Here is a 14582-nt window from a genome sequence, read left to right as displayed (position 1 = left end):
AGGGATCTAAAAACAAAAAAACAAAAATACTTTTGCCGAAGCAGCTTACAACACACCAACCTAAAATACAGATCCAAAACATATCGACGGCGCGTCAATCCTCTCCCCTTGTTTCCGCTGTAACAGTCTGAGCGCTTTCTTCCAAAAAGGCCGTTTGTTAGGCTACTGCTTAGGACCGTGTTTGCCGAGGCCATTAAAATACAATTTACACACAACAAAACAAAAAAACTGACAAAAAACCAGTGCGGAAGACAACCGTTAACACGCGTATTTTGTAAAAGGTCGGACTCCGCAGGAGTCGCATGTGGGGCCTCGATTTAATTTGTGTTCTCTCAAGCTCTGCATTGCAATAAAACATACCCTTGGCGTATCTACCTGCCGGGGTCACTCAAGCCACTTCTGGTTTAATAGAGTCATCGAGTTTTTCCTGGACCATCCTCACCAGTGATTCTGAGTAATGTTTCAAGAGATAAAGTGTCTCATTGTCACGCAGGCGCTTGAGCTGAGGGGACAGACTGTCCGTAGCTGTTGCGACGTCAGCATTGTTTTTGACCGCTCTGGAATCCAGTTCAGTTTTCATCCAGCCGAAAGTGCTGGCAAGCATGGTTTTTATCTGGAGGAGCTCTTCCTCCGTGGATTCTTTGCATGAGGTCACCTACGGAGAGAGAGAGCTTTAAGGAATTGGACAGTATGCTTAGTCTTTCCCTAACAGCCCAGTAAGCTATTTGAGTCCTGATCAGATCTATAGCTGCCTCCTCAGTGGATTTTTGTCAACATAGGGTCAGTTTCGTCATTAAGCTCCTAGATTATTGACGTGATCTTACATTTTATGCTGTACTGAATCTTAGATTTAAAGGATCCTAAAGAGTGACACAAGCTGGTATGCAAACTATACCATATGGGTGCACACAGCCCCAAGGCCTAGAAAACACTTCAGGCCTGGCTCTGCCACCCTACTTCTTCAAGTCACAACCTCCGTACCTCAGTTTCCCCTCAGAGCGACATTCATGCCTACCTCTCAGAAGCATTCAGATCAGTACCTGTGAAGCACTTGGACAATGCGCTGCTGTTTAAGTGCTCCATGTTAATATGCATTTTCAGCCATAGGGGGGTGGAACCCAGCTGTTTTACAAGGTACAGGAATGCCACGCCAGCCTCTGAGAAGAAGACCTTTTCCAGATGATGATGGAGATGGAATCCAAGTCAGCAGAGTGTAAGCACTCAGGATGGAATTTTCCTTAAGAGAATTCTCCTCAGTCAGCTCCAAGCTCCACACTGATCCCACGGAGTCTGACGTTCTACCTCGGACACAGCCTGGGGGTGCACACCCCAGCTGAATTGTGTGCTATTTCAGGCATACTCCTTTCAACACAGCAGCAAGGACACTCCCATCCTTTAGGCGAGCGACTACATGCGTTCAGAAATACACGAAGCAAGCACACACAGCCATCCCCACTCTCTCTGGTTAATGGGCAAGTTCCTTCTTTTCCCATCCCGAGAAGTGCACAGACGTATTGGGAAATGGGCCGTATCTGCACCTAGGCCCAGCATTTATAGAATCTTAGAAATGTAGGGCTGTAAAGGACCTCGAGAAGTCATCAAGTTCATCTCCCAGGGCTGAGGCAGGGCCAAATAAACCTAGACCAGCCCTGACAGGTGTTTGTCTAACCTGTTCTTAAAAACCTCCAATGACGGGGATCCCACAGCCCCCCTGGGACGCCTCAGCTTCACTCCCCTGAGCGTTAGAAAGTTTCTCCTAATATCTCACCTAAATCTCCCTTGCTGCAGATTAACCCATTGCTTCTTGTCCTACCTACAGAGGACATGGAGAACAATTGATCACCATCCTCCTTACAACAGCCATTAGCATATTGGACCACTGTTATCAGCCCCCTCCGTTTTCTTCTCTCAAGACTAAACATGTCCAGTTTTTAATCTTTCCTCACAGATCAGGTTTGCTAAACCCTTTATTATTTTTCTTGCTCTCCTCTGGACTCTCTCCAGTTTGTCCACATTTTTCCTAAAGCGTGACACCCAAATTGGACACACCACCTGAGGCCTCACCAGTGCCAAACAAAGCAGGACAATTATCTTCCATGTCTCCCATACCTCCCATGTGGTGTTTTGTATCTTCATAAGGCTATTAAGGAAGCCTCGGCACCTCTGTGCTATGAGAATTATCCCAGGTTTATAGCTGGTGAAGAACCAAGGGTCAGATTTACAAAGGGATTTAGGCACCTAAAGATGCAGGCCTAGTGGGGTTTACAAAGTGCCTAAGCAGGTTAGGTACTTAATTCCTATTGAAAGTCAAAGATATTTAGGTGCCTAACCATTGCTTTCACCCCCAACAGAGAGCTATGCACCCATGTACGCACCTTCCCTACCATGCACCCACCCATTGAAATCAATGGGCGTTAGATAGCTAAAATACCTTTCAAAATCTGGTCCTAAATCATCAGATATACGCCTCTCTCTGATTCAGGTGTGAAAGTGCCAGAAGAGCATGCACATGTCAGGACTGAGCGTGTGTGTTTACAATTCACAAGCTTACACACAGTGGAGGGATTTGAAAATTTCAGCTCAGCTACTTCCCCAAGACAACATCACGTCAGTTTCAGAGCTGGGACTGAAACAAGAATTTAGCACCAGCACCTACATCTGTAGTTAGTCTACTACAACTGGACATCTCTAGTAGCCACGATGGCTCCATACATGTGCCATTTAGGGGACAAAGTATCCCACATCTGTCTACTATCGGGTTCTTTACACCTTCCTCTGAAGCATCTGGCCCCGGCCACCACAGGATACAGGACTAGGTGGACCTAGTATGGCCACTCCTATGACACACCCAGTCTAGATAAACCACATTGTAAAGTCACCTAAGCAGGCTCAGTGGGCAAGTTAAACACCACTCCTTGACAGTGTTCCTCTATGCTATATCTATACATCATTAACAAATTGTTTGCAGCCATTTTGATGATAATCACCACAGTGAATTTCAAAGGCCAGTAATTCCAACAATAGGTAGGGCTCCTAGCAAGGATGCTAGAATTTGTTATTCCTTCCCATGATGCGATAACATCATGTGCTTTCAGTTTATCACATTTCTTTATCCCACACTGTACCTTGTCATAAAGCTGCAACGTCTCCTGGAACGCAGTGCGCAAAGATTGCAGGTTCATTTCAAAACTTTTGAGGAGGATCTGGGTTTCTAAGAATAAAAACATTTACTGGGTTTGGACATGCAGTTTCCACATCTTGAGCCTTCCTAGACAAACTGCATCAAGTGGTTGTACTGCAAAATTCAGCTGTAATCTTCCATTATTTTAGCCAGCTACTTTCTTTAAATGACGACGCTAAACCTTTCCAAGAGGACTAGTATAAAACTTGAAGTCTCATCTAATCGTTCCTGCCGATTGAGTGACAAGTTTTTGGCTCTTCAAGGGCAAGTTAGAGCCTTTCATTCTCTTCACAAAGTCAAAAAGACGACATCAGAATAATCTCAGTCTAGTAAACCAATTACAGCTAGAGCAGATTAAGTCATGGGAGAGTTTACACAGAAGGCAGAGAGTGAGTTCAAGGCTCAAGCGTCACAGAATTTATTAGTGGAGGAAAACAGTCCCATTTACATTGCTGATCACCTTAAAACTTTTACTTCAAGGGCTCTCTCTGTCTGGTGTTGGGACAAGCAAAGCTACTATGAATTAACAAGGGACACAAAGAAAGGTCTTTTGAAGAGAGGAGAGCAAACATCGCCACCTTGTGGAAGTCAGGAGGAAAGGCGAGAACTACTACAGCAGCTCTGAAGATTCAAAGTGTGGTGTGCATGCCATTCCTGCTTATTACGGCCATCACTGTCATTAAGTGAAACCGAAGACAAGGGCAGTGTTTTCAGAAGCACCTAAGTGACTTAGGAGACTAAGTCCCATTGATTTTGAAAATGGAACTTAGGTATTTTTGAAAATTGTACCCAAGCTTTTTAAGACCTATATTGCTATACTCCTACAGACAAATGGCGCTCAATCATGTTTCCAGTGGGGGTGAGAGAGAGAGTGTGAGAGAGAGAGTGTGAGAGAGTGTGAGAGAGAGAGTGTGAGAGAGTGTGAGAGAGAGAGTGTGAGAGAGAGAAAGCCAGCTGTATACTTGTGGGAACAAAATGTGAAGCGTGCTTGGGTCATTTTCCATGTTTTTCCCTTTCCCAAATGAAGCATGCATCTCGTCTTACAATTAATCAGCATCTTACCTGAGGGACTGCATGCCTCGGGGTCTGTTTTTTCCACCACCTCAAGGGGCTTTTCCTCCAATGGTTTCTTTAAAAAAAAAAAATATTCAGAGAAAAGTTGGAAAATAAACCAATATAACAAAGATCTTAGTTTGGCTACAGTGTGTTACAAAAGTTTGAAATGATCCTCTAAAGGTGGAATTTTCAAAAATACTCCAGTCCTGTTGATTTTCAAATTTGATTTATGCACCTACATTACATACTTTAATAAATCACACCCTCGAGTCTCAATAAGACATACACTACATGTTTCATATATCCTGGTCCTCGTATTGCAGTAGCCATTGTGCTATGTTCCACTGAAGAAGAACACAGAAGAAACCAGTATGTATTAGATACAGGAACTACAAACTTAACAGAATACAGAGGTGGACTTAAAATTACAAACTCATGAAAATAATTTTTTCCCTCAACTTCCAACACTCATAGTAACAGTTCTGTTTTCCGCGCTAAGAGCAAATAACATGCTAAAACAGGAAGCAAGTGAACCATGAAAATCCTGCTGTATTGTAGCTGTTGATCTATCACCATAGCACCAGAGAGCCTCATAATCTGTAATTGATTCAGTTTACATGTCAAATGGTGATTTTCCTAACAGACAGTGTCACAAATGCCACTGAGCATCTGAAAACCCAGTGGTCCCCTTTCTGCTTTGGGTATCATCACGGGCAATACACCAGCTAGTCTCCGATTGGAGGATCCGTATCTGGGGTACTTCTATTTCCCACATCACCACAGTATCTTGATGCCTCACAACTTTATTATTTTTATTCTCACAGCATCCCTGGGAGGCAGGACAGTGCTATTATCCCCGTTTGCAGAGATGGGGAACTGAGGCCCAGAGAGGCTAAGACCCAGATCCTCAAAAGGTATTTAGGCTTTTGAGTTTAATGGAAGTTAGGAGCCTAAATACTTATGAGGATCTGGGCCTAAGTGACTTGCCCAGAGTCACACAAAATGTCTGCAGAGGATCAAGAATTGAACCCTGGTCACCCAGCTCTCAAGACCTAACCACTGGACTGTCCTTCTCTAGTTCATTTAATGCCATCACCTCTGGGGGTGGGAAGGAGAACAGGGAGGGGAAAAAAAATAACTAACTGTTGGAGAAAGATAACTAGAGCCCTGTGTAAATCAATTTCATGGAAGGCATGGCCCCCAAATGCCCCCAAACAGTGATCTTTTAAGTTGTTTGTGTTTGGTTGGTTGGTTTGTTTTTTAACAGGAAAATCTCTGCAAAAAAAGACTTTAATAAAAAAATTATCTTAACTAGCCAATTTTAAGGATGGAATGAATTTTTACAAGTAACTAGTCTCAAATGTTACTTGTAAAAATTCATTCTAACCTTGAAATTGACTAAATTTACTTGAAAGATTTATTCTGTGCAAACTCTGTAAAATTCAGTACTTTGCCATTTACGCTCTTATGAATTTTCTAAAAATTTTGATTTACACAGAGCCCTAGACCAAGAAACAATGAACCATGTGATTGTTTATTGCTTTGAAGGTTGAAAATTTCCCATCCAGTGTGATTTGTGGTCAGTTTCTAGGATTGGGGTTCAAAACACAGCCTTTGTCACACTTCGGTCACTTGTTGTAATAAGACGCAGTGTCTCATTTAGTATTCTGTAGCAGGAAGGGTTCTCTTTGGAAGATGAACATACCTCTGAATTATTGGCCTCACTAGACAATCTACTCTCTTCCTTAACTTGGTCTGTTGCATCTGTAGTACTTTGCAATTGCTGACGTGCTCTCGGAAGAAAGGCAGCGGCAAGCCTGGATGTAAATATACAGGAATCTGAATCAGGTTTGATCTATCAGTTAAAGTTGCGTACCAAACAACCTTTATGATAGACAAGGAGCTTTACCACGAAAGCCCTGAAATTACCAGCCAAGAGACAAGTTATTTGTCAGTTTACATACATTAAATCAGGGGTTCTCAAACTGGGGGTCAGGACCCCTCAGGGGGTCATGAGGTTATTACATAGGGGGTTGCAAGCTGTCAGCCGCCACCCCAAACCCCGCTTTTCCTCCAGCATTGATAATGGTGTTAAATATAGAAAAATGTGTTTTTAATTAATTAATAAGGGGGGTGGGGGGAATCACCCTCAGAGGCTTGCCATGCGAAAGGGGTCACCAGTACAAAAGTTTGAGAACCGCTGCATTCGAGTATTGCGTGCAGCATTGTTGTAGCTGTGTGTGTCCCAGGTTGGTTGTTGGACAAGGAGGATGAGGTCACTTTCATTGGAACGCTTCTACTGAGCTTACACAGAGCTCTTCTTCAGGTCCTTTGAAGACCTGAATCTAATACTTTAGGTTAGTCTTCTCTGTTCCCAAGTGAAATATTAAAGTCCTATTTGAGTTTCCGAAAAGATTAGACCCTGCAAGAGTCCATATGTTCTACTTTCTAGAGCTAAGATGCTCAGCTTGCATTTTAAAGCTTGAAATGAAACCTCTTTAATGGAATGCCCACAAGCAGCTGCCTTATCGACTTAGTGCAGGATTTTTCAGAAGCACCTAATGGATTTAAAATGATTAAAGTTGCACTGGAAGTCAAGGAGATACACAGTTTGGAATTGCTTAGGTGCTTTAGAAAACCCTGACCTTTAAATCACTGTCACTATCTTTTATCCAGCTGTCTTGGACTAGAAGAACTAGTGTACACAGTTAGCAGCTGGAGTCGTACTGATCAACAGTACCACTTTCTGAGAACTCAAATGACAGGCAAAAAGTGAATAAAAAGTGAGTGGCACTTTACAGACAAGACAAAGTCTCTGCACCAAGTATCTTGCTGTCTTAAGTTATTTCAGATACCATGGTGATTGATGCTCTATAAACAGGATATATTGAGACAGACTGGTGAGTGAAAGGGGGAAATAACCATGTGAAAAGATGTATTTGGACCGAGGAAACACGCTGCACCTACCTGCTGTTCTTCTGGCAGCGTGAGAGAAATCTTGCAGAAATACTCAAACGTGGATTCAAGAACAGGGTTTTTTCGTCATCCGCATCTTCAGGTGGCTTCAAATCCTTTAAGCAGCCATTAAACTTTTCTGTGTTTAAGGAGAGAGAAACATCCTATCAGAACTGCGTTCGGATTCCCTAGGCCCACTGCTCTACAATCACAGACCAATAATGAAAAAGTTCAAGAGAGAAAAAAAAAAAAAAAAAAAAAGTCATGTTTATTAGGGTAGTGCCCAGGGACCAAGTGAGAACAGGGTCCAATTGTGCTATGCGCTGTACAGTAGCAGACAGATCCAGCTCCAAAAGAGCTTACAGTCCAGCAGACTAGACACCCACAAAGCAGTGGAAAAGGATAGAATATTCAGGCAAAGTGAAGTATAGTGATAATTATATTGACCACCTTTGTAAAGTGCTTTGTGATCAGAGAATGAAAAGTGCTACATCAGAGCTAGGAATTTATTACCATCTGATTTCAAATACAGAATCAGAGTAGAAAAACCAAGACAGGCCACAGGATTTGTGCCTCAAGAGAGTGAATCATGTGCAATCTGCCTGGGTTCTGAAGTGAACTACACTTTAAGCCTCAGTACTGTGTGCCTTCCAGATTCTGAATACATACTAATAAAGGCATATAGAAGAACTTCACATACATGAAGCAATTTCAAAGGTTGCTGCCAGAAGTGAAGCTCCTTGAAATACCCCCAAGAAAGCCAACAAGCAGTTAGACAGGCTGTGGTAATAATTATGTCTTCGAGTCATACATGACAGTTGTGTTGGCTTTGAGATGAAAAAGACAAGATCTTTGAACTCAAATGCAAAAAACTCTCACTGACTTCAATGGGAGGGACTGATCCTACTATACAAACAATTCCAGATAAGATGCAAAATGGGTGTCAATTTACCACACTACATAGATTTATTTTAACATACAGTCATTATGATTGAGGTGCATGGGTACAGAAACATTACATACTGTTATGCTGAAAGGTGCTAATCGCTTGGATCCAAAGACAATCACAGACTTGTTAAAGCCAATGGGTGAGCCCAGCACTCTTTCACGCTCAATGGAGAAATCAAGCTTCTTCAGGTAGTTTAAACAGCTGCTGCCTTGGGCAGTCATCCCCCATTGTCAATAGGCCACATAGCAGTTCACTGCTGAGCTGTGTGGACTGAGGGGTTTCCCTGGCTGCAGACACAGGCTAGGAAACTGGTTGCAAGCTATAGGATGGGTGTAGAAGGCAGAAAGGCAGAGGAAGGAGCTATGAGAATGACCCTGAAAGGAAGCAGAGGGACAGGACTCCTGGGGCACAGAGCCCCTAGAAGGGCAGATGTGGGGATTTCTGAGAGAGGAAATGTTTGATTCTATGTGCAGGGAAACAGGACCCTCTGGACATTTTCTGTACGTCATCACCAAGACCACACAAACATATACCTGATTTGTATCATCAATTTCTCATCTTAATGAAGACAACCCTACAAAGCCCCAAATTTTGGTGAACCGCTAGGGCCAAAGGGGCAACCATACATGGCATTATTTTCATAATTTATTTGGAACTTAAGTGGTACCTTCAGCATGGGCATCTGTCAAGGTCTCAAAATGATGTTTCAGGTACTTCTCTTGTTCTGGGGTTTGGGGTAAAGAACTGTCTCTCCGGATGTTTCCGTCCAAATCAGTTGTTTCTATTTCCACGTCCAAGTCTCCATCTGAGCCCAAGGAGTCCTCATCTAGCATTACATTACACAGATCAAGAAAGAAAAAAAAGAGTTAAAGAGGAGATGCAAAAGGACTGAGTCTGGCATGCGTTAGGTTTTTTATTAATTAAAAAAAAAAATCACGTTATGACAGGCAGGTGTTCAAATAGGTCTGTAAGCCTCGAACCAACATAGCACTCGAGCATGTGTGAGACTTTAAGCGTGCAAGTATTCCCTGACTATTCACAGGCTCAGAGTCACACCCAGCTTTAACAGTGTTTTTGAATTGGGAACTTATCCTAGAAAACCGTTTTAAATACTTCCAAAACTGCCATGGATATTAAGCTCCATACAAGTAGAGATTTTTAAGCCCCAACCCGCTGCTTTATCACCCTCCCACCTTTTAATATTATAAAGGCTGGTTATGCTGTTGTATTTTCAAACATTACCTTCCTGTTGTCGATCAAAAGCAGATGTTTCAGAATCCAGAGATGTGACAGGGCAGCCTTTGTCTTTCCCATTTTTGACTTCCTTCTGATAAAGAGGCTGAAGATGTAGCTCCTTCACATATTTACTTGAAAATGAAAGGGAAAAAAAAAAAAAAAAAAAAAAAAAAAAAGGAGAAAGCAGTTTGTGAGAATTCTTAATGTATCAATTTTCAAAGCACTGTTAAAGCACTGGCCTTTTTATGATACACTGGGAGAGTCGATAATTCAGGCAGAGAGGGTCTTTCATCTGTAGGCAACTAGATTTAAATCCAATCCAGGTCAGTGGTGTTCAGCCATCACATAGTAGATTTTGATCTACATTATATGACTTGGCAATTCCAGTCTGGCTTTTCACAGATGGATAACACTGAGTGGAAAAAAAGATCCCACCATCACAATTATTTTAGCTCAAAGTCTCAGCAGGAAGGATCAGGACTGAGGCCCAGATCCTCAAAAGATATCTAGGCGCCTAACGTCCAAAATACCTCTGAGCATCTGGGCCTGCTGCTTCTTGAGACTAAAATACTCTTTCATCCTGAGAGATAGTCCCCACATCAGAATACTAGCAATAAGAGTGAATGAACTTTTAGAAGTTACACTGAAAAAAGTTAGTTTTGAAATTCTGTTTGAGAGTCTCAGAATATCCACATCACAAGTAAGTGTGTTTGGATGGTAGACTCTTTTTTTTCCATTAGCAATCAAGAACCATTACTCAAACCTAGCAGATACTTTAGAACTGCCACCTTTTCCTTCTCAGGCGAGAAGCTTTCTGAGCCATCTGAGAAACCAAGAGATGGATATTAACCAGGCAAGTAGGACAGAAGGAAAATAGTAGGAGGACAGGAAAGAGTAGAGTAACAAGCAGCAATTATGGATAAGTAGTTTTATCTTGTCTTCTCTTCACCAGATCTAGAGAGAGACATTCAAGGCCTAATAAGCGGAACAGATTTGCAGAAGGAGCTCAGAAAACCCGAGGAACGAACTCATGCACCTTACATACTCAACACTGCAACCAGATCTATAGGAAAGTTAGCTGCAGGGTGGTGAAGGAGGCAAGCACTATCTTTTGAAGGAAGGGCAAAGACACGTCCCAACTATCATGCAGCTGACCCATAACTCTATGGGGAACATCACTTGCTTACAGCATGAATGGGGGAGAGGAAGCAACAAATGATATAAAGCCAAGTTTACTCGAAGCTGGGAATGGGCGACATGGGATGGATCACTTGAGGATTACCTGTTCTGTTTATTCCTTCTGAAGCACCTGGCACTGGCCACTGTCGGAAGACAGAATACTGGGCTAGATGGACCTTTGGTCTGACCCAGCATGGCTGTTCTTATGTTCTTCCAATCTGCCCAACAATAGTTGTTCGGATTGCTTTCTAACCTCACTAGGGCCTTAAAGTGAAACATTTTGCAACATAAATAGCCTTATATTGTCCTTTGACTACAGAAGAGCTTAACGATGCATCCTCACAACGAAGACATGGTGATTCACCAGGGAGGTGGCTAGACAAGTGGCTATATGGAAAGCCCTTAAAAAGCAGATACTTCCCAGTTTCTGACCCCCAGCCGCAAACTGACTTTTTCCACCATAGGAAACGTTCGACTGGTTGGTCTTGCAGTTATTATCGTAGCACCTAGTAGCCCCTGACACGGACCAAGACCCCATTGTGCTAGGTGCTGTACAGAGAATTGCCAGTACTTTGCGGAAATTAATTCTAGATCACACGAGACACTCAGCCCAGTAAGACCTATGAACTGCTAAGACTAACATATGAATGAATACCTCGATACAGCTCTACAAAGAATTTTAATTTGGCACAAAGGAAGGGAGGGCTAATATGTAGACACATTCAAATGTAATCTTATTGCGTACCAATACTAACCTTTCTGCCTCTAAAGAGCTGTCCCCAGTCTGTGCATCATATATGCTGTTTCCACTAATTTCAAGAGATTCAGGCTCCTGATTTGTTTCGTCCTCCGAGAAGAGATCCGGGCGTTTGAAGTCCTCAATGACATTGCTAGGGGAATTCTCAGTCTGTAAGAAATACAAAGCTTCATTTCTTCTTAAAACACAAAGGTTCTCAAGCTATACATTGGCCTGCAGACATTAAGGGTATGTCGTGTCTACGCTACAATCCGAGGTGTGATTGCAGCTCACATTGACATACCTGTGTTAGCTTTAATCTAGCTAGCGCAACTAAAAAATAGCAGTGACGACGACATGGGGACATGGATCCCAGCTCAGGGTAGGAACATGAATATGTATCCAGAGTTCCAGGCGGGCTTGTACAGCCCACGCTGCTGCATCTTCACTGCTATTTAAGTTGTGCTAGCTAAATGAAACCTAGCACAGGTATGCCTACCTGAGCTGCAATCACATCTCTGACTGCACTGTAGCGTAGACATACTCGGAGATGGCTGGATGTGGTTCTTTATAAAAGGTAGGGTGGGTACAAGTGCCCAGGAGTCATATTTAATGATAAATAGCAACTGCAACAAACAAGGGATATTGACAGAAATGAAATTTATTCTGAAGAAAGTGACTTTGATTCTCTTAAAAGAGTAAAAAGAGGACAGTCAAAACAATCTTAACTATAAGCAACGTGAGATCACTAACCTCCAAGAGTAGTTGGTCCAGATTCTTTGGCTCGAGTTCAGTGTCACCCAGGAAGTCATTTTTTATTGGGGTAAAGTAACTCATGTCTGTGTCTAAAAGGGTTTTAATTGGCTCTTTGTCAGCACTTTCCGCCCATCGTCCTTGGGGCTGGTAATTCACCCTTGGATTAAATGTCATGCTGTCCGAATTTTCTGCCTCTCCCAGCTACAGAAAGAAAGTTTTCCAGGTTTTTAAGCACTGTGTGTAGTTTCTATGGATCAAATGCAACTGCAATCATTTTTTCAGTTCTAAGTTAAGTAATGAAAAGAGTAGACTTAAAATATTTTAAGAACAAAAACAATGTGTTAGAGAGAGAAAAATCACTGTTTTACTTAGCCGCCAAGACATCAGTTTGAGATCGGAAGGTTACGCATTTGGAGAACTACAGTTAGTAGATTAAAAGGAAAGGCATTTTGCTGAAGATTCGAACAGAAAAGCCCATACTGATTGGTGGCTGATGTTTTACTAATAGAAGAAATGCACTTTCTGAATTTGGATGGCCTGTCTTGATTTGGGGGAGACTATCCAGGCACTGTTCAAATCAATGGAAGAAGAAAAGAGTTTGGGATGACCCCCTTTTATAAATCTGGTTTATGATGTCAAATCCATGGCCACTATATGAGCATTTACCCCTGCCCTATGGTCAAACTGTTTGAGTTGAGGGTTCTGAAATCATCGTAAAAGTGGGCACCTGCAGAGGCAGTTTAGTGACGGAGAATCCTTAAAACATCTCATATGCCCCGTACTTTTTTAATCATTTGCGTAATTAAATGGGGGAAGCAAAGGATGACGACATCTTTCTTTTTAAGTGCCCAACTGTATCTCCAATAATTGTTTAGAGCACTGGCAGGGGGACAGAAACACAGGTTTAGTGATCATGCTATGAGAGAGTTTAATGCAACCGCGAACGGGGCACCAATAAAAAAATACCTGCAGAGTCAGAATCTTGTCAAATGCCTCGCCTTTCATGAAGCTCATGTTAGACTCTATGTATCTTTGCTCCTGCCCCTCTCATGGGTATATTTAAGGAAAGGGAGAGAAATGTGGCCAGCAATTTGTTGCTATTATTGTTAGATGAGGGATGTGTGGACAACAATACCAGCCAGCTCGTAGATAGTGCTTTTCATCAAAAGATCTCAAAGATCTTTTGCATAATCTTTAATGTATTTATCACCACAACACCCCAGTGCTATTGTCCCCATTGTATAACTGGAGAACTGAGGCCCAGAGAGGCTAAGTGACTTGCCCAAGCGTACACAGGAAGTCTGTGGAGGAGCAGGGAAATGAACCCAGGTCTCAGGCTAGTTCTAGCCACTGCATCATCCTTCCTCTCAAATAAAGCCCTTTTATACAGCTACATAATAACGCCCAGCTTACCAGTCTCTTTGCCCACATAGGCAGCTTGCCATTAGTTAGTATGCAGATAGGATCTGAAAAACAAAACCAAGAGACTGCTGAGATAAGCAATAAAGCTTATGTTGGGAAGCATTTGCTGCAGGGGAATGGGCTGAAGAGTGTGGGACCTTGTGATTTCTAATCCTGCGTGTAACAGGATGGTCTGACCCTAAAGGGTCACAGGCCAGCCAACCATGTTACACTGTGTTTTGACCACAGGAACACGCTCCCACTCTACTGAAGTTTAAAAGACTCCTTGACCACCTAGAATATTTTCTATTCCCCTCTCCCTCCTCTGTGATTCTCCAACAAACTTCCAAAAGGCTCAGGGTGTAAAAGCAGGAGAGTGCAAAAAGACAGTAAGTTTACATAAACATCACAACTGATTGACACACTAAGCTGGAGCGCATGCCTGTGTCAAAGTCTTTGGCTGGAGTCTGCAGAGAGGAGTCCTCTTCTCTCTCCTCATCAGTATCGTAGTCAGTCGGCTCTTCTGCTTTCTGGGACATCCTTCCACTTGGCACAGCAACATATGTCTCCCGCCTGAGGAACATTGTAAGTGTACAACCGTTACCTGCATCCTCGCTCCACTCTGCCTTACTTGTTACTCATGCACGTCTTACATAAGAAAGTTCCGGATTCAGATAACAGAGATGGCAGTGGCCACTATCCCCAGCGGAAGTTCAGGCTACCAGCCCAAAATACCATTAGGCAATGCAGCACACATTTGGCCAACCACTGGGCTGAAGTTGTAGTTCCCTGTGTGGGCCAATAGATGCCGCCATGGAGCCCAGCTCTGGGCAGACACAGAACACGTTCGTCTTCCTCCTGTCTGGCTGCTTCCCCTGCTGCATTTGGCTCAAGGAAGAAATAGTGAGCAGCCATGGCATCAGCTGCAGCAAGTGGTGGGGAGGTGATGATGGCTAATGAGTGGAGACAGATGGCAAGGGAACCTCAATACTAGCCCCAGGCTCCTCCAACTCTCCCAGATGCCACTCACCTACCTGCCCCAGTACTCACCCAACTCCAGTGACCCACTCCCCCAGAAGCCATGCCCCTACTTGACCACACCCAGCTACCCCTAGGCAGGGCTCAGTTCCCCA

The 14582-nt window shown here is 43.0% G+C and overlaps 1 protein-coding gene across 1 annotated transcript in view; it reads right to left on the bottom strand.

The window, feature by feature from the left end:
* Positions 1-14582, bottom strand: part of WDR62 (WD repeat domain 62) — a 38263-nt gene continuing 23681 nt past the window's right edge. Inside the window, exons 20-30 of the mRNA XM_074937547.1 lie at positions 13892-14022; positions 13462-13514; positions 12046-12249; positions 11312-11463; positions 9384-9508; positions 8809-8967; positions 7205-7331; positions 5943-6054; positions 4244-4310; positions 3126-3211; positions 1-655 (exon numbers count right to left, since the gene is read on the bottom strand). Of these exons, the coding sequence (XP_074793648.1) occupies positions 389-655; positions 3126-3211; positions 4244-4310; positions 5943-6054; positions 7205-7331; positions 8809-8967; positions 9384-9508; positions 11312-11463; positions 12046-12249; positions 13462-13514; positions 13892-14022 (1483 nt within the window). The 3' untranslated portion in view covers positions 1-388. The remainder of the gene's footprint in view (positions 656-3125; positions 3212-4243; positions 4311-5942; positions 6055-7204; positions 7332-8808; positions 8968-9383; positions 9509-11311; positions 11464-12045; positions 12250-13461; positions 13515-13891; positions 14023-14582) is intronic.

Source organism: Natator depressus, chromosome 23 (genome assembly GCF_965152275.1).
Source record: "Natator depressus isolate rNatDep1 chromosome 23, rNatDep2.hap1, whole genome shotgun sequence".
NCBI lineage: Eukaryota > Metazoa > Chordata > Testudines > Cheloniidae > Natator > Natator depressus.
The sequence above is the reverse complement of the archived record's forward strand: the minus strand, read 5'-3'. Positions and strand labels throughout refer to the sequence as shown.